At 46.2% G+C, this 19,932-nt stretch overlaps 1 protein-coding gene across 1 annotated transcript; it reads left to right on the top strand.

Annotated features, from left to right (window-relative positions):
- Positions 1–634: 634 nt before the first annotated feature.
- mms19 (MMS19 homolog, cytosolic iron-sulfur assembly component) lies at positions 635–18,589 on the top strand. Its single transcript, XM_036142473.1, has 31 exons — positions 635–832; positions 1,349–1,397; positions 2,546–2,646; positions 2,739–2,824; positions 2,950–3,024; positions 6,359–6,428; positions 6,673–6,801; positions 6,871–6,932; positions 8,097–8,183; positions 8,260–8,334; positions 8,428–8,505; positions 8,829–8,967; positions 9,378–9,532; positions 9,615–9,693; positions 10,898–11,023; positions 11,118–11,199; positions 11,286–11,383; positions 11,476–11,619; positions 11,716–11,871; positions 11,953–12,049; positions 12,318–12,420; positions 13,462–13,557; positions 13,645–13,771; positions 13,860–13,966; positions 14,036–14,092; positions 14,174–14,360; positions 15,949–16,031; positions 16,130–16,294; positions 16,424–16,483; positions 17,620–17,720; positions 17,934–18,589. Exons 1-31 carry the CDS (start codon positions 745–747, stop codon positions 17,962–17,964), a joined length of 3,093 nt encoding a protein of 1,030 aa, XP_035998366.1. The 5' UTR covers positions 635–744; the 3' UTR covers positions 17,965–18,589.
- The last annotated feature ends 1,343 nt before the right edge of the window (positions 18,590–19,932 follow it).

The raw sequence follows: 19,932 nt of genomic DNA, 5'->3' as shown, positions 1-19,932 counted from the left end.
TGTTCACAAATACTAACACACAGAGATAACGTCAATAACCATAACGGAGGGAAATTAATGCAAAGCTTCAATAAAATTTTACTGTAGCTTTGCATTATTTTTCTTAGTTGGGCTATTTTTTATTTTATTTTGATTAACTTCTTCTGAATTGGGTCCTTTTTAAAACATACCGATTTTTTTCGATATTCAATTCCCTTCAGTTTCTGTGAAGCTGAACTCAAATAATAACGGGGGTAAAAATTTGGTTGACAAGGTTTTAGTTGTTCTTCTTATGTTCTTCAGTTAGGTTGAAGTGAAAATTGCTTGAACATAAAAACGTTTGAAGATTTATATAAAATGTGAAGTCCACAAAATTATTGTGTATAATCCCTATACTTAAGTTATGTAAAATATTAAGTATGACGTATAGCTAAGTCATGATTATCGGACACATTTTTTTTTCATCGCAAAGGCGGAAACGGTCTTCTATATCCTTTTTCACGAATTGTGATGTTTGGAATTCCGACAGTACATAAATGCATCACCCAGTTCAAACTATGTCAAGTCGAGAGCATGCTTTGCCATTTGAGAAAAAAAATCTTTCTTAAAAAAAGATAGCTGCTGCTAACTCAAAGCCTGTTTATTTGTTGTCGTTTGTTTTATTCCGTGGCTTTTGATGCAGCTACAGAGACGCAAGTTGTTCGTGACCCACCTGAGCTTTCTCGCGCATGCGCTGCAGCGCCCAGCGAGAGCGAGAGAGGCGCGATGGCCGCAGAAAGTCCTCCGCTGCTGTCTCTGGTGGAGGAATTTGTCTCCGGACTACAGGACAGCAAGGCAAAGGATGCTGCCACAGGTAAGCGTGGCTCCTCCGTACTCTGCGTGATGTTCCAGGGAAGGAGCCGGCGCGGAAGAGGCGCCAGGGAGGCTGCCGGGCTGCGCTTAAAGGAGGCGCTGCTGCCTTAACTAGCTAACTTAGCACCACAACATCCTGTGTGGTAACGCGACAGCCCCGCGATACAAAACAAGTATGATGCCTTGAAGCCGTTCTTTTCTCTTATTTCTCTCCGAGGCTGCACGCCATTAGGAGCTTTATTTTGTGCTGTCACTCGACTTTCCGGGTCGCCAGTCCGCTGCGGTTTAACCGCACGCTGCCTGCTAGCTACTGCTGATGCGTTTAAGTCCGCATGGTTAAAAAAAAAAAAAAAAAAAACATTCTGTCAGCGAACCCTCTAAAATGACCTTTGAACCCGCCAGTACAGCTGGGTCCTCTGTAGGTCCGGAGAAGAGGTGACTTCGTTTACCCACGCGTGTTTGCGCGGAGTTTGGTGCGTTCAGGTGCAGCTTGCTAAACTCCTTTCTGTCTGTTCAGGTGTGAGAGATGGACGGTTCACGGTCCTGCAGCTGGTGGAGGCGCTGGGGTGAGCTTTCAGCATCTTTCCAGGGAACACAGCAAAGATCACCAACACATTGTCTAAAGGATTGTGTAGCTAGTGTTGGTTTTTACCCGTTTTAGAGCTGGCTGAAGTAAAAAGTTTTGGGAAAATAGATGCTACGCTGTAACGTTTCACCTGCACACAGTTGCAGGTAGATGTTCACATTTGCTTAGGATTAGCGTCAATGTCATTCATTTGGGGCTTTATTGATACTGAGTATACATACAAGTATCCACACGCTGTCAGCGTGGTTTCAAATGATCAGGGAAACCGTGTGGATCAAGGTCAGAACCTTTTGAAGCTGCTGGCCGAAGCAGGAGGGTTCTCATCCACAGTGAGATGTGCCCGGCACCAGCTACGGGTTACAGGCCACTGAGCGAGAAAGCAGCCGTTACTATAAAACCATACGTTTCTGAGAACTAGATGGCATCATGAAAAAAAGAACTGTGTGGAAATACTGAAGCAGCAACTTGAGACATCAGCTAGGAAGGTAACCCACTTTTGGCCCACTTTTCTTAGACTAAAAGGCATCTCCTTAACTTAGCCAAACATCCATCTTGATGTAGCTCAATGTTTTTTTTTTTTTTTTTCTTCAAAACTTTTCACCTGAAGACATTCAGCTTCTTTATGTTGGCACCGTCACACTTTAGCCATGCCTAGGTGTCAGTTTCGGAGCCAGGAGCTTCTATGTGGTTGCCCCCCCCCTCCCAGTCCTGGAGGACCGCCATCGGGGTTCCAGCAGTTTCCTGCTTCAGCGACAGGTTGGAGCCTCGGTGGCTCTTTGGTCCAGTTTTCTTTCATTTAAGGGAGAAAGTTTTGGTCCTCTCACATACCTTAAAATCTATACCTTGTATCATTTTGAAAATGTAAGGATATAAAAAAATTCATAATAAATTCAACGTTGTATATTTACTGCATCAACCCTAGTTTCTAAAAGTGCTGTTGTCGTCCTTCCATCCTTTAAATAGATGTATAAAACCCCAAATGAATGCCTTTGATACCACTGATGTACGTTTGTAGACCGTCTGACCAGAACTATGAGGGCTGTAGTTTGGTCCTGGAGTGAGTCACGGGCTTTCCTCTGAATCTGAATTTCTCCAACACCGGTATATGTTCCTCCTCTCCTGGTGCAGGCAGAGCCTGACTAGTTCTCAACCTCACACTCGGGCCCGGGGGGTGCAGCTGCTCTCTGACGTTTTACAGGAGAATCACACGGCGCTAACAGAGAGAGAAGGTACGCGGCGTCTGCCTTTACTCTTCCAGCATCACTTAAAACTTTTTATTTGTCACACCCAACAAGTTGTGATGAGTTTCCCTCCTTCCCAGTCGAACTGCTCCTCGCCTTCTACGAAAACCGCCTGAAGGACCATTACGTCATCACGCCGCCTGTTTTACGAGGCCTCCAAGCGCTGGTAAGTGTCTGCTGGGTGGATTAACCGCAGCGGCGGCGTCACAGAGAGAAATTCGACAAGTGTGAAAGGAGTAACCGACCGCTTCATGTGTGCGTGGCTTTGGCTTTTTGTTGTTTTTCTTCCAGACAAAATCCAGACTGCTGCCTCCTGGTTCAGCCGTGTCGATGCTGCGGTCCTTGTTTCAGGACGTCCATGTTCAGGTGAGGCCCACACAGGCTTTAGTGTGAAGGAATGAGCAAATCTGAATCCAGAGTCGCCTGAAAAGGTCTTCACGCTTCTTTAAACCCGTTGCTCTTTTTCACACGTTACAAACCACAAGCTTTAATGCACCGTAGTGGTATTTTATGTGACCAACTAGGGCTGGACAATATAGATAAAAAGCATATCGATAAACTAGAAATCACATTGATCGATATCGATAATTATCAACAAATTCAAAACATAGATTTTTAAATGCAGCCCTGCCCATTTTACGCTGTTGCTTAGCGACCTATTTTTAGTACAGAACAAACAAACACTGAATAGGGGGTTTTCAGCTGACGTCACGCTCACGTGACTACTCAGCGCGTCCGCCATATTGGGTGGCAGTCGTTTCGCACCGTTGACCTGCATTGTATGACGCCTTAGGCAGTATTGGAAGTGAACAATGGGGAAAACGTGTTTAATGGTTGGTTGCACGGCCCGTGGAGGTGGAGATCAACGCTTTCTATCGCCTACCAGCCGTAATAGTGAATCAGTGTGAATCAGTGAAACAGCTGTCTGAACAACGCCGTGACCTATGGCTGACACGGATATCCAGGTCCGATTTGGACAGTGTTAAGCTGGAATACGCCAGAGTCTGCGGTGCTCACTTTGTCACAGGTAATTAACTGTTAAGTATTTAAAACATATAAGAAGAATATATTAATAATAGGGCTTGGGCGTTATGACTTATTACTTTCCGCGGCTGTCGTGTTGACTGCCTCCGCCGCCTCTACTGCCTATTACTACCGCATACTGTACTCCCTCTCTCACCCGTGTTTTAATTTGATTAATTTCACCTTAACTTGATTTCAACCATGGTAAACCGTTGCTGTATTGTGGGCTGTAACAGCGCAACACATGATCGCCATGGGAAAAACATAGAAACGGATTAATTTTCCACCGCTTTCCTGCCTGGAGGCGCAACCACGGAGAACAACTGTTAGCGATAACAAAGAGTCGGCTCGCTTGGATCGCGGTTGTAAGTCGACCGATCATAACTTTCCACAGTATCCCGATGTCAATGGGAGTGTGTTCTAAACGTTTGAAACACATAGCAGCAAGTTAAAAGTACATTACATGCGCGAGTGGTTGTTAGCGCTAACGGTTAGCATGAGCCAGAGCCCGGCTGAGCGCAGCTTACCTTTGAACGAGTTACAGAGATAAAGAGATCGTCGGCTCGCTTGGATCGCGGCTGTAAGTCGACCGAACATAACTTTCCACAGTATCCCGATGTCAATGAGAGTGTGTTCTAAACCTTTGAAACACATAGCAGCAAGTTAAAAGTACATTACATGCGCGAGTGGTTGTTAGCACTGGCGGTTAGCAGCTACTAAACTAGCATGGGCCAGAGCCCGTCTGAGCGCAGCTTACCTTTGAACGAGTTGCTGTGTTCCCACTGTTTGCTGGCTTTATGATCTGCAGCTCCTACCGGCGCCAATACGGTAAATACAACTTAATTTTGCACTGGTCTTTGTTCTGCTTAAATAATTAAAGCCGCGAGCGGCGTCGATCGGCCTTGCAGCCAAGCGCCTTCGCGCACCGCCCGCCGGCGGGTGCAACACATTTGCGTCGGATTGTTTACATTTTTACCATCTTATTAAAACTCACCCGTCCACGTATGATGGCGATTTCCTTGATGTACATAACCAGATGTGAACTGGTTGTGAGCCTCTAGATCCTTGTAAGCTCTCATTTCCTCAAGAGTGTGCAGAGGGTTTTCACTGAACACCAGGTAATGCACTATGTCGCCGTGCTCTACATTTGGCCAATCATCTGGATTACGGCTAAACAAGGCACCGTGGAGGGCATACGGGTCCATATGGTCGATCACGGAACATTTCCTCAGGTATACGTCCTTATCTGGTCGCTCTAGCGTGCTGGCGTACTTATCCATTCGCGATACGATAATACGTGTAAGACAACTAGAGATAAGGAAGTGTGCCACCCAATATGGCGGACCGGAAGTTGGCCAGTGACGTCAGTGAAAACACCCTATTCAAACTCAACACTTTATTCAACCAACTTTTTATCAAAATTGCAAGTTTTTAAAAATGAAAAAGAAGGCGTGCTCTCTGAACTCTCTGAAGGGGGCGGAGCTTGGCGACGGAGCGTTCCTTGGTCTGCGTTGTGATTGGCTGGGAGGATGTAACAACTGTCGGATTAACCTACATGATGGGCGAGAATGCAAAAGGAAGGAGAACTGTTATTCTATTGATACGTCTATCGATTGATATCTATATATATTGTTATTGGATTATCGTCCAGCCCTATGACAAACCGAACAATTTGTCACGTTATGCAGATGTGACAGGCGGCTCTAAAAGGATAAATGGTTCTAGTTCTAACGCTGGAGGAGCTATACGTTTAGGATTCTTGTCCTGTTGGAAGATGAACCTCCAGCCAATCCCGAACCCTTTGCACCTTTTAACTGGATTTCTTCCAGTGTTTCCCTCCAACAATCCTCCTATCAAATCTGGCCAGCTTCCTGGACCCTGTGTGAAAGGATGTCCCCGGAGCCTGATGCTGCGGCCGCCATGCAGGCTTACAGCGCTTTGTGGTGGTCATGGTGTCATGTTTGATTTTCTCCACATTTAGCTAGTAGACATAAAAGGTTAGTGTTGCTCTCAAACGAATTTGAGTGAATTTTATGCAGAACTTCTGATGGCTTTCTTTAGTCGGTGGTTTCATCTGGCCTTTTTATGAAGTCCTGATTTGTGGAGGGAACATAATGTTAGAGATTTATTGACACCACAATTCTTAACGATACTCCTTATCGATGCGGTATTTCATCTGTATCATTATCGCTACTTTTTTTAATCAAACAAAAGGGTAAAAATTAACAAATCATGATCACTGACTGGTTTCTTTTTTAAACACGAGAGCAGAACGCTAGCCCCGCCCATCAGGCCCTTCGATGTGTGCGTGCTTCTTAAGGTGAAGATCCGCAAACAATGTTGTTTGGGCTGGAGTCTCCCTGAAAAAAAAAATGAATGCGACCTAAAAAATACCCACTCCTACTCCCCCCTAATGTTCTTTAGCGAACCTCTGAGGCCTGCACAGAATAGCCCAACACTTTCAAAGTGGACTTACTTGTCTTGATCAGAATAAAATCAATCACAAACGACTATAGTTCTTATTCATTGCTTTGACTTTGAGCTGTTAAAATCCACATCATCATCATTATCATCATTGTCTCACTGTTAGCTGCAGGCGCATCCTCCTAAATGAAAGGAATGAGCTGAAATAGATCTCCTCTGACGTGTACGACCATGTGTCTCTGTTGTCCCCCAGTCACTGATGCTGGCAGAGCGAGCGTGCGTCTACAACATGCTCATCAACCTGATGGACAGCAGGGAGGACGGTAAGAGACGACTGGCCGCCCCAGGATAGAAACCGCAGACGTTTGGTCTCCTGGAAGGCATCTATCTAGCTGATAAATGATTCCTTTAGTTTGTCTCAGAGGAAAAGGCACTGCCAGATTTGGCAACCGTTTACAGAGACTTTTTACATTATTGCTCGAGTTTTATTTTCAAGTTTGAAGTGTCATGTAAAAGTGCTCCACGGTGGGCGTCGCCTATGAATCGATGAGGTTTTGTCTCCCACAGAACTGAAGGGTTTGGGCGCCGATTTTGTTTTCGGCTTCGTCCAGTCGATGGACGGGGAGAGGGATCCCCGCAACCTCCTGTTAGCTTTCCAGATTGCCAAAAACATCGTAGTCCGAGGATACAACATGGGTAAGAAGAGCCGGAGCCCCCGCTCCAGTCTCTGCTGAGCGTTCCCCTGACTGCTACTTTCTGTCTCAGGCAAATTCACGGAGGAGCTGTTCGAAGTGACGTCCTGCTACTTCCCCATTGACTTCTCCCCAGTAAGTCTCTGTTTAGTCAGCTGGCCAGTTAGAGAACGGGAGCGCAGCAGACAGACGCGTCACCAGAGGCTTCCTGTGGCCTCAGACGATCTCAGGAGAAAACGCCGACTCGGTCCTCGCCTCTGTCTGCTGGTTGCAGCACACCAGTGATAGGAGCATGGCTTTCCACAGCGGATGCTCACATTAGGTGGGAAATATAGACTAGTGGAGTTTTTTAGGCCTAATTCTGCTGGGTGCATGTCTCCTATTGCAGTGTTTAGATAGTTTGTTGTCAGAATAACTTTTGTGACAGCAGGTTGATGTAGCTCGGCTTTTCTGAAGAAAAGCAAAACGTTTTACTATTACAACATTCATTTCTTTTGTTGGGAGCAAAATGACTCATTCTTTTTTCTAATGTTGCTAACGTAGTTGTTTTAGGTCGTAATGAAGTTTTCAAAGCCCTGCGTGTCGAGGTGATGCCTGCGGTTGTGGTGGTTCAGCTTCCTGCGCTCAGGGCAGCTGCTCAGTGACATCAGGCAGGAAGTTTTTACACATGCACATGTTTTTAAATGACTTGGCTTGATTTAGATCAAAAGTACAAGGTATACTTTTTTTATCTTTGTAGTTCTAATGTAAAAAAATAATAACTATTGGGCCTTTATTTATCTTTTTTTAAACATAACAGTGAATGCTCTTATATTATTAGTTAGGAGAAGACATGGGAACAGAATGGAAGCAAAACAAACCATTCAGTCATTTATTCATTTCTGAAGCATTTTAATAGAACATCAAATAATGAGTAGAGTTGAAATGATTTCTGGACTGGCTACAGTACCTCGGGTCCGGTTCTGTCCTCCATAAAGAGGACAGAACCGGACCAATTCTACACAGACGCTGTCCTCTGCAGGGCTCCCTTCTCTACCGTATTATTGCTGGAGCCCCATCCAGAGATTAACGTGGGATTATTGAACATGTTCAGTCATTCATGGACCAACGGGGGGATTGGTATGGTGGCTGTGAGTAGCGTCTGGGTTTAGTGTCTCACAGGTGACCATAGTTGTGCTGCAGGAGCGTTTAACGTGTGATGTCTTAATTCTAGCCTCATCAGTAAGCGCAGTCGGCTTCTGTAGACACACATGTTTTATTGTGTCTTTGTCCCCCCACCACCACCACCACCATGTCCAGCCACCCAACGACCCCCACGGCATCACCAAAGAGGAACTCATACAGGCCCTGAGGGCCGTCCTCACTGGAAGCCCTACATTTGCAGAGGTAGGACGCTATCATCACGCTGACGTTAGAGCTGGTGCAGGACCTGTCTGGGTCTAAAAGCCTTCCTCTTTTCCAGTTCCTGTTGCCCCTCATCATCGAGAAGCTGGACTCAGACGTTCAGAGCGCCAAGCTGGACTCGCTGCAGACTCTGGTGAGAAATGCATGTTGGACACAAAAGCCGGGAGAAGCCTTTAAGACTCGGTGGGGCGGCAATAGGACGTTTAATGGGCTTGCTGCCTTTCAGGCCGCCTGTGTGGGACAGTATGAACACAAGGATCTGGCTGAATTCCTGGAAGGACTGTGGACCTCTCTGCGCAGAGAGGTTTGTTTCAAGCACGTTTAGATGTGAACAGAGATGCTGTTTGTCCGTATGATTGACTTCATGTTTATTCAATATGCTAAAGGATAGGTATGTAAAGAAAAATAATTAGCTGCATGTCTCTTCCTCTGTTTTTTTTTTTTTTTTTTTTTTTTTTTCTTATTTAGTACTTTTTTAAGCAACTTCATGCTGGAAATAAGCTTTAGGGCTTTTTTTAGCCATTTAAGTTTGGATCACTTTTACCACTTTTTTCTGTTAGCCCGTTTTACAAGAAGCCCGACAGTCTAGTGTTTGACATTAAGGCTGGACTCTGTGTCTCACCGTAGGTGTTCCAGACATCCAGTGAGAAGATCGAGTCGGCAGCCCTCGCTGCTCTCACCGCGCTCACTTCCTGTCTGTCTCGCTCTATTCTCAACTCCGACTCTGAGGACTCCCTCAGCACCTTCCTGGACCTGCTGCTCAGAGGTGGGCGGCGGCCTTTTCACACGTGCTTAGCCAAGATCTACAGAGAAAAAATAAACCTGTTGGGGTATATGGATTCATCCTCCTGCCTCTGTTACACATGTAATGACGCTTTGCTAGTGTATTCATTTTTTACATTTTGTAATGTTGCAACCACAGACATTTTATGTGATGTACAAAACAAAAAGTTCAGCATAATTGTGAAGTGGGGAGGAAAAGCCACAAGAAGTAGTTTGCCTCAATCCAAGCAGGGAAAACCACTTTCCACATCATAATTATGTTCTACTTTGTGCTCAGGCACATAAATTCCAGTGGATTACATTAGAGGCTACGTATGAAAAATGTGGAACCGTTTAGGGGTGTGAATATTTCTGCGTCAGTTCTCAGCTAAACCCGCAGACTCTTTATTTCAGACTGCAAGCACCACCTGTTTGAGCCTGACTTGAAGCTGGTGTGGCCCAGCGCTAAGCTGCTCCAGGCCGCCTGCAGCGCCTCCTACAGGGCCAGCCACATTATAACAGCCGCTGTCATGCCCCCTCTGGTGGAGCAGTACAACAGCAAGACGCAGGTATGACAGAAGGAAAACATTGGTGTGTTAATTAAGCTTCAATCGAGGGCAGGGACACGGTCTAACTGCCCCGTCTCTGCAGTGTTCCCACAGACGGACGTTGTTGGAAGTGGTGCAGCGATTCATTCAGTCAACAGCTGGCTGTCAGTCTTCAGACCACGGTAAGCGCCGCTAGCCCCGTTCAGCACCTCAACTCGCCTCAACTACCTGAAACATTGCAAAGAATGTCCAAAGTAGTCGTTCTGCATGTTTTTCCCTTGCATTTGTTCAACTTGGGTTCCTCTCCATCACACGTTGATGGAAAACGAGCCTTTAATGTATCTCTGACATGGACTTTTTCTGCAGTAGTTTTAGTCGAGCTGAAACATCCCCTTACTGGTGTAGTAAATATTTCAAAATGTTGGTAAGTGTGGACACATCTGTCCAATAAAGCTTAAATAAATTGTAATGGAGACCCCTAAATGACCCATGTTCAGCTGGTAGAGCTGGAGAGTAATGGTGGAGGCCAGATATCTTCAGAGGGTCTTTGAAAGAGAAACGGGCCACAGCATCACAGATCTACCACCCCACATGATTGTGCAGATTAAGCTGCCATTCCCTCACGGACGCATCACACCTTCATGAGGTGTTTGTTGCCAAAAAGATCAATCAGTCCCATCCTCCACACAGTTCCAGTTAAGTCAGAGCAGAGTTCGGCATACGGCACAAGTTCACAATGGTGACAGTAGGACAGCAACGGCGTTTTCCTTCCTCTGATACAGAGTTCAGTTAATTTTAATTCCTTTTTAAGAACTGCTCTATAAGAAGATATAGAGCCAGGAGGGAAAATGTGTACTTTACAGCCTTCCTGCCATCATTGTGTCAGGAACAGAGGAGATGACACGCTGTAGGAGAGCAGTCTCTGTAGAGCCGATTTTAAATAGTATCTAAGAGAAAGGTGGATTTGGAGTTGATATTTTTGCTCTGTGTAGCATCTCAGCGGTAGTGTGGTTTACACAGCTAACACAGAAACACCAGCCTGTGTGTGTGTGTTGTAGAAAATGTAGATCCTCGCCTCAACTCTCAGGATTTGGGGGGGTGGACTACCAACGGAGCCAGATCTATCAGGTTTCATGATAGAGAAGAGGAGCAGAAGGCCTTCAGCCTTCCTGTTATCTGTTAGAAGTCTTGCTCTCTCCTGCGGCCTGAACGGACCAGACACGACGCTGAAACGGCCTAACTTTGAGTCCACCGTCGCTACAGCAGTGCTGTGCAAGGCTCCTTCGCTGATAGGAGAAACAAAATAAGCCGCTGTTTGCTGCTGATCATTTGATCTCTGGAAGCCTACCTGAGTGCCTTTCTCTCTGATCCCTCCCGCCGTTCTAGACGAGAACCTGTTCTCAGCGCACAAAGACTCTCTGTGCAGCGTGGTGTTTTCAGCTCTGTCTGAAAGTAACTCCAGCCTCCAGATCACCGCTACCTCCGTGCTCACCTCCCTGGCCCAGCAAGCAGGTGAGACGCGCCGACAGACCTCTGTTTGCCTGTTCCTGTGATCAGAAACGCTCAAAGTAACCCCCCACCCCCCCTGTCCCCCCCTGTCTCCCAGGTGTGCTGTCAGACGCCGACATCGAGCTGGCTGTGGATCACCTGACCAGGCTGCTGCTGACAGACGAGGACGAGAGAGTCAGGTGGGCTCTGGGTGGCCAGTCGCCCCCCCCCGCCGTTGCCCCCCCCTGCGTCCGGTCTAATGGTTTCGTGCCCTGTCTGTGTTTAGCCTGGCCGTGGTGGAGTGTGCCGGAGCCTTGGCCGAGCAGCACCCCGCCGCCTTCATCGCCAAACTCATCCCAACGTTAAAGGAGGAGATGTTTTCTGGTGAGCGGATAAAACCGACGCAAATCCACCATCTCTGAATTCCTGCAGTCTGGATGAAAATAAATTTATTTATTTTTTCCTCCTCCTATCAGACCAAAGAGAGGCGTCTGAGCTGCATTCCCATCATGCAGTGCGTCAGCGCTGTCTGGCCGCTCTGGCCGCAGTGTCCGTCCGAGCCGGTGTTGTCCGGGAGAGCACGCCGGTCCTCCTGGACGTCCTCAGCTCAGCACACGCCGGTCCCCCCCCCCCCTCCCCCCCCCCCCCGGCGCGCCTCCTCCACGTTGGGGACCGCTGGGTGGAAGCACTAACTCTTAACGCCATCGTCTGCTCAGATCCCAGCCGTTTCTCGGCGGACGAGGCGGCGCACGCGTGCCTGAGCCTTCAGAGGATAGCGGAGCGGGCGCAGGACGACGAGGAGACGGGCCGATGCTTTCACGACGTCGTCATCCCGCGCCTGCTGTCCCTGGCGCTCCAAGCCGCCCTGCAGAGTGAGCGGCGGACTTTCATTTAGGAAGCGCCACCTTTTAGTGCTGAAATCCTGACTTTGTTCCTTCACCTCTGTGTTTCAGAGACGTCACCAGGCAGCGGTAGTCCTCTGGTGGAGGAGGCGGTCCTGTCTGCTATGGTTCCTGTAATCAGTACCGCCTGCTCCCGGCTGCACGCCACGTTAGTTACAAACACTTCTGCAAATATCTGCCCTTGTTTGGTTAGCGTTGAGCAAGAATGCATTAAATTAACAGTGAATTGTCTTTGCTGCTGCCCTACGCTCCATTTCCTCCCACTGTTCCTCTCACTGTTCCTCTCCAGCACATCTCCCTGTTATGTTTTATTTCCCTCGTTAGTGAGCCCTCTACGATTAGTTGGTGCTGTGTGCTGACGTTAGCCGCTTTTCACACGCCTGTGGTTTCCTGTTGGGGATGTTTCGTGTCACCAGGTTCGCAGAGCAGACGGCTTCGAGGGCCGTGTCTCTCTTCCTGGACGGCGACGTCTCGTTTTTACCCGACAACTCCTTCCCCTCGCACATTCGGCCGCTCCAGGTAGGCACCAGCCTCCCAGACCCCAGTCTTCCTAAGCACTTTAGTACCATGTCCCGTTATAACCACACACTTGGATGTGTTTTAAAAGTAAGAATAATAATTGTCTCGCAGCGGGGAAATTGGGGTGTGACAGTGTGGTTTACTGAGGTTTGGGTCTGCAGGTCTTTAGAGGGTAGCTTTGCCCTGTTCTTGCAATAATTGGTCAAACTTAGTCAGGCTGGATGGACAGCATAACGCTGCCTATAACCTACCATCCCCACAGCATGAAGCTACCGCCACCATGTTTTACTGTGAGACGCAGGGTTAGGAGTCCCCACAGCATTTTATTTTGGGTCGTCACACTAAAAGGGGTCTAGATATAAATACACGGCAGCAGGGGCGGTTCTAGACAGGGGCCAGCAGGGGCCCATGCCCCTGTAGAAATGGTCCTGGACCCTGTTATGGCCCCTGTACTAAAGACATAAGATTAAATACACTTCTCATAATTATTTGCAATGGCAAAGAAACCATTACTGATTGGTTACTTTGACCAATATTATTTTTTACCTATATAGTTTTACTCTTAAAAGGATTTAAAAATTAAGATGTTTCACGTTTAGCTTTAGCCGTATTGAGCTGGGGGCAAGTTTTCAACTGCTAGATCAGGGGTCTGAAACCTGCAGCTCCAAAACCACAAGTGGCTCACTTAATATTATTACACAGTTAAATATTGCCATTTTATTGTTTCGTTTTTTGTTCTGTGCCCCTGTGAAAAAACACTGGCCCCACCTTGGCCCCCCTGGTAAATTTGGTCTAGAACCGCCATGCACGGCAGTCTTTAAGATTTTTGTTTGACAGATCGAAAAACCACCATCTGTCAAATAAACGAGTGTATTAACTTAGTTTGGTCTATAACATTAAACTTTTAACATTAAACTTTAGCTATATTTAATTTTTTTTTACTGTGACAGGACAACATGTGAAGAGGTTTAAGGCTCTGTACAGGAGTTTTCCCTGTCTTTGTTGTGTCGCATTGTTTGAAGTGTGTGACTGTTTCCCCAGAAGCAGAAGCAGCAGGAGGAGGAGGAGGAGGATTGGTGGCGTCAGTCCCAGCTGGTGTGTCTCCTCATGGCCTGTGTGTGTTCGTTACCCCGCAGTGTGAGTCTCTTTTCCTGACTTCACCGAATAGAAACCGCTCAGGAAGCTTTTGTTTGGAGGCTTCTGAAGCTGGAGTGTGTCCTGTAGGTGGAGGTGCCCCAGGAGGAGCGCTTGCTGTCTGAGCTGGAGGAGCTGAGCTGCAGCTGCAGCCACCCGCTCTCCTACACGTCCGCTGCCAAGTGCTTCGCCGGCCTGCTCAACAAGAAGCCTCAGGGTGCGTGTGAGCGTCGCCTCCCAGGTTTGTCTGAAACACTCCTCTGAGCCACAGACGGGCTGTGACGCTGTTGTTGTTGTGCCTGTAGGTGTTTCTCTGGACAGCTTGATTCAGAGAACGGTGAAGAGGCTGGGCAGCGAGCTGGACCGTCCCTCCTCGCCGATGCGCACCCAGGCCTTCACGCTTCTGATCTGGGTGAGGGTGGCTCCGCCGGGACGTTTTTTTGTTTTCAGTCTGGAGCTCTGAAACTGTTTATGTGTTCAGGTCGCCAAGGCTCTGCTGCTGCGCTACCACCCTCTGTTCTCGACGCTGACCGACAAGGTGAAAACGCCGACTAACGCTCTGTGCCGGCGGCGCCAACGAGCGGCCCGGGTTCTAAACTGTCTGACCCGTTCTGCGCAGCTCTTCTCCCTGCTCGACGACGCCGACCTCGGCCCGGCGGCCGCCGACGGCTTCTCGCTGCTGATGAGCGACTCGGCCGACGTCCTGAACCGCGGCTGCCACGCCGACGTGCGCATCATGTACCGCCAGCGCTTCTTCAGCGAGAATTCAGCCAAGCTGGTGCAGGGCTTCAACGCCGCGCCGCAAGGTGGGGCTCCCCCCCCGCATGTGTGCGGCATTTTAACACAGGCTTTTTGCTTTTATTTGTATTTTTTCTAGGTTGCGACGCATAACTTAAGACAGGGGTTCCCATACTGTTCTTGGTGGGCCCCGCTCTGATTTAAAAGATAGTTTTCACACCCCCAACCAATCATTTCGTAGTTGACCACAGCTGTAGCAGCTCAACCTGGATGTGTCTTAGTGAAGGTGCTGGAAGCTAAAAATAGTCCTAAAGCAAAGATTTCTGCACTTTATCTGTGTAAGATTACACTGTTTAATGTAAGGTTATCCTCCTCCATCATTATTTAAACACCTTTGCGCATCGCACCATTACCCATGGCAACCAAGTAGCCCCACTGCGTGATGCTGGCACCACCATGCTTGGCAGGTGGTTCATTCTCATGGGTTTGACAGCCTCACCTCCATTCCTCCAAACTTCTTTCTTGTCGTTGTGGTCAAACAGCTCATCATTTGCCTCCTCTTACCATAAAGTCTTTCCTAAAGGGAATTTGTATTCCTGGTGAGCTAGAAGATGTGAGCTTTGGAGCAGAATCCCTCCAGTGTCGATGCTTCACAGTGAAAAGTGATGCTGGTGTTCCAGCATCTCTCAGATCACAAAAAAAGCTTAAATCTTGGTCAGTTTCTTTCTTCTGAGCTGAACCTTTCAGTCAACCCAAGGACCTTCAACCCAAACACGCAAAAAGTTGGGTTCTGCTAGAGTTCTATATAAAATATCGTCTCTCACAGGAAGGTAGTCTGCAAACAGGGGCAGCTAGCTGAGAGCGATTTTTTTTTTTTTTTTTTTTTTTTTTTTTTTTTCCAGATATTGTGGGGGGTGTATTAGGGCTGGGCGATATGGATTAAAAATTAAATCTCAGATTTTATCATACCAAATCTGATTAATCGATTTTTTTTTTTTTCCTCCTTTTTGTTTCATAAAAAGAAATTATTTTAAAACCTTGCTTTAATGTCAAGCATTTCATCAGGGAGTTGACCTGAATTCAAAGTGCAACTAAAAACAAGCTGTGAAACATGCTTGTAAAACAAGATGGCAGCCGTGCCATTATAAACAATGAAAATATAACAAAACATTTGCTGCTAGTGGTATTACACATTGAGCTAAGAACAGGCTTCACCGCACTTGTGAACTTCAAACTAAGTTTAAAAAAAGTAAATAAGTAAATGAAGCATCTCGTATTATGGTAAAAAAAAGTTTCCACTTAACAATATTTTGACAATATATTTGCCTAAACATATATTCGGCATCACGTGCTGTTCTCTTCATGGAAACCCAATGAGTGTATTGGCAAAATAAAATCCAGATTTTCCAAAAATGAAATCTTAAAGAATTGTAAATTCGAATTAATCGATTAAATCGATTTATCGCCCAGCCCTAGGGTGTATGCACATATTTGAACCCATATGTATAATTCTGACTCTGTGAACAAGAAGCAAACTAGTAAGTAATATCAGCCCAGCTCAAAAAGGAATGGTTTGAATACATAATCAAAAGCCCCAACCCAGGACTGAATCTTGTTTGGATGTTTTACCTGGAATGTCTTTCTGCTGCTCCACAGAGAAGAAACCCAACTACTTGAAGGCTCTGTCTAACATAGTCAATAAGCTCCCGAAGCAGGTCCAGGTCTCTGAGCTGCCAGCAGTAAGTGTCCTAGGAAAAGCTTTGACCTCTGGGTAATGGCCAGTCTGAAATGTTACTGATCTGAAGTTTTGGCTTCCTGTTGTCCCCCCCCCATCTAGCTCCTGTCCCTGCTGCTAGAGGCCTTAACATGTCCTGACGAGGGCGTCCAGCTGTCCACCCTGTCCTGCCTGGAGCCCGTCCTCATCAACCCCCCGCAGGTCCTGATACAGCAGCTGGAGGCCTTGGTCACCAGGCTGCTGGCCCTCATCTGTAGCCCAGCCATGGTGAGTCCCAGTAGCCGGCCCCTCTCTCACCCACGCACTCTGTTCTGACACAACTTTCAGCTTCTGTAGATAAGCGAGATTAGTTGTACTAATAAATGGTATCTATCTGGGTTTTTTTTTCTGTCACAGAAAATTCGCATTGCTTCAATACGATGCATTCTCGCTGTCTCCCATTTCCCTGCACACGAGGTAATGATCTGAATTTGCTCCTGTTTAAAATCAATATGTTGATATAGCTTTGATGTAATGTTGCAGCCTCATTTTGACCAAACCCAAGGGGAAAAAAAGACATTTAATTTGCTTTAAAGTAGCAATGTGGAAGTTTTGACACCAGTATAAGCTTAATTTGAAATATAAATCAATTACGGCTCTTGCCGCTTATGAGGGTTAGGGTTCTCAAAAACTAACCTATGTAACTTGAGAAGGACAGATCCGTCTCTGGGTCACAACAGTATGGGCTCACACTGCCTAACAGCAAAACAAACAGATGACACTGGTGGGTGTCATACTGGTGGGTCAGACTGATGTAGGATTCAATCCAGAGGGGTCAATGTGGCTTTGTCTGCTGGTCCAAACTGGTCAGCTATCAGATTCCAAAACACGGAGGGAGACTGTTTAATTTGTCACATTGCAGTGTTGGCAGTGGCCTTTAGGGGCGCTAAACCTGGAATTTACAGCTCTAGCACCCCTAGTGGCTAAAAGTTACACACTGCTGCTTTTTTTTCTTCAATTTACGTTTGGAAAAATACTAATTATTGCTATAGATCAGGAATTGCACTTTTTTTTCGAACTTTTTCTGTTTGAGATTATGCTAATGCTTTAAAAAAGATTCATTATTTATCATAAAAAAAAATTAAAACTTTTATTCTAAGCCTTTTCCAAGGCTGAGAATAAATGTAGAGAGCTGCGTAGAAAGATAGACTGCGTATCATCTTATCTTTGAGTTCTGCCATAAGTGATATAGTCTCTTCAGGAAATCCTAATAACAGTAATTTAAGGGAAAAGAAGTCTTGGTTGTGCTCCTGGAGGATGGAAAAAATAAATGAGTATGAGAAAGTATATTTCTGACTTAATTCCTTGTCTAATTCATCTATCTTTCCTCCATCCCTCTGTCCGTCCATTCATCCCTTCGAGCCTTAATAGAAATATCCCACAGGGAAATTCTGGGATTGTAATAAAAAATAATAAAATAAAAAGAGATAGATTTTCCTGATAGATAATCAGATTTGAGAGTGTAAAATTTTAAAGTTTAGACCTGGAAAGCAGCTAGGGAGCATGTTGTCCCCTGTCGGCCCCCCTGCTGAAGCTGTCTCTGTGTGATTGAGGTGTTGCCGTTTCGAGCGCGCGTGCTGCGAGCGCTAGCCCCGCCTCTGGATGACAGGAAGAGGCTGGTGAGGAGAGAGGCGGTCCAGGCCAGAGGAGAGTGGTGAGGGTCCCATCCTGCTCTTTCTGATCGATGCATTTGTAGAGTCAGACTTTTGATTCTTACTGACCTGATTTCCCCCCTGACGTTTTTAATGCCGTCTGCTCTCATCCGCTTCAGGATGAGAAAACCACAGTAGTTAGTTTATAACTGAATGAATCTATACTTTTTGTGTTTTATGAGTTAAAAGTTGTTTTTTGTCACGTTTTCTTACAGGTTCCTGTTAGGAAGCCCTGGTGGAAGGTGATGCTGCCCCTGATCTGTGACCGTATTCACTGGAAATAAGGAACTCCAGAACCAAGTATTAGAGCAGTTTCTGCTCTGCAGCTGCGTCTCGCTCCCACCTCCTGCCCCTCCATCTCCTTTACTCAGATACGTGTCCGTTTCAGCCGCCTGACTTCACCAACAGAGCCTATTGGACTGTTTTCTAGATCCATGAATAGAATAATGAAGTGTCTGGTCCTTGGTTATTATAAATTTAGCAACTTATCTGAATAGCTGAGCTCCCACGGGACGCCTCAGAAACCATGCGATGTGTCACAAATGCTGGGACTGAATGATAAATCCTTCCTCATGCACAGAACCAGACCATCAGCTGATTGTTCATTTACGAGCTCAAAGTGTTTTTCCGCTCCAGACTGTAACTATCAGTCGTCTAGACTGAGCACCACGTTAACCTTTGATTAATCCATTTAACATTGTCCATTGTTTATTTTGTTTTTGTTAAGATATTGGACGCAGTGTCACGAAACTGAAGACATTGAGTGCAGTGGCTGACTGTGGAACATGGCTGGTTGTGATATAAGTTCATTTTTTTTATTAAGCTTTTTTTTTTAATGATCTAAAAGGCAATAAAATAATTTAAATTTTGAGGATGTGTAGATTGCGTTTTGATTTCAAAGACCTCTGGCATAACAACGCGTGCACAGCAGAAACCACGATTACAGCTATGCACCGTTTTTAGCCGCTGTTGGCTAAACGGCGGCCCTTTAGCTGCTCCAATCAACAATCATAGAGAACTTTGTGTGGAAGAAGCAGAGGTTCAGTGGCAATCAGTCCTCTCTGAGCTCTGTGTGCAGATGAAGGTGAAAGTAGCCGGGACGTCTACCACTGAAAGCCTTTAGTGGCCGTGTTTGATGAACGGCGTGCAGTAAACTCCCTGCAGCAGCAGCGTGAAAAGACTGAATGTGGACCTGCAAGCTGCTCCTGTGTGACTCCTGTTTGACCCCCTTTACATGCGTATCTGGAGATTACTGAACTGGTTCAAGCTTTATTCACACACGAGCGGCTTTCGTCTCCCTCGTTTTGTCAACATTTAAGCATTGATGTGGGTTTTACTGTCCAATCGTTGACAATGTCGGGACCTCAAAAAGTACATCTAAACAAAACTAGAATATCGTGAAAAAGTTCAATATTGCTGTCATTTGGTTTAGAAAGTGAAACTCATGAGGATCCATTACACAGTCAAATATTTAAGGCCTTCATTTTCTGTGATTTCAGCGCGTACGGATAACCCAACATCCAGTCTCAGAAAATTTCAATATTACATAAGATGGATTGAAAAATGCTATTCTAAGCAGAAAGTGTCAGGCTTCTGAAGAATTGTTCATGTCTTTGTACTCACTACTTGGTTGGGGCCCAGTATTACTGTCAGTGTGCCAATCAGCCTGTGGTTCTGTTCTCAGGAAGCCCAGGGTGCTCTGCTATCTGCCTTCAGGTCTTTGGTGGTCCTGTCATCTCTCATCTTCCTCTTGACAAACACCCCATAGATTCTCTGCAGGGTTCAGGTCAGTCCAGTTTGGTGGGTAATTAAGCTGGGTACCACCGTGGTCCCTGAACCTTTGGTACCTTTGGCAGTGAACGGTGTCCCATCCAAGAAACAGCTGTCATCCACAGGGTCCCCTTAGTGGTGTCCTCAACCCGTTTTTGTATATTTTATACACTGACGGCAATGGGGCCTTTAAAACAGGCCTGCAAAAACTATCTCCTAAGGTTCATTCTTTTAGGCATCCATTAAAATGTTAATGATTTGATTTTATGGATATTTTAATGAGTCTGTTTTAACATTTAACTTTATTGCTGGGTTAGAAAACTGTCCTTCAAAGATAATTGTCTTTAACCTTGTTAAAACGGCCGGCAGAATAATTGGTATTCAACAGCGCCCCCTGTCTGACATATGGAACAGATTATGAAAAAAGCCAAAACCATCCCAGAG

Source organism: Fundulus heteroclitus, chromosome 10, assembly GCF_011125445.2.
Source record: "Fundulus heteroclitus isolate FHET01 chromosome 10, MU-UCD_Fhet_4.1, whole genome shotgun sequence".
NCBI lineage: Eukaryota > Metazoa > Chordata > Actinopteri > Cyprinodontiformes > Fundulidae > Fundulus > Fundulus heteroclitus.
Note: the sequence above shows the minus strand (reverse complement) of the source record. Positions and strands in the feature narration are given on the sequence as shown.

Bases quoted from the DNA above. Each gene is read 5' to 3' on its own strand.
- mms19 (XM_036142473.1), top strand. From the start codon at position 745: ATGGCCGCAGAAAGTCCTCCGCTGCTGTCTCTGGTGGAGGAATTTGTC. The intron at 833-1,348 runs GTAAGCGTGGCT...CTGTCTGTTCAG, and splicing joins GGCAAAGGATGCTGCCACAG to GTGTGAGAGATGGACGGTTC. The intron at 17,721-17,933 runs GTGAGGGTCCCA...GTTTTCTTACAG, and splicing joins GTCCAGGCCAGAGGAGAGTG to GTTCCTGTTAGGAAGCCCTG.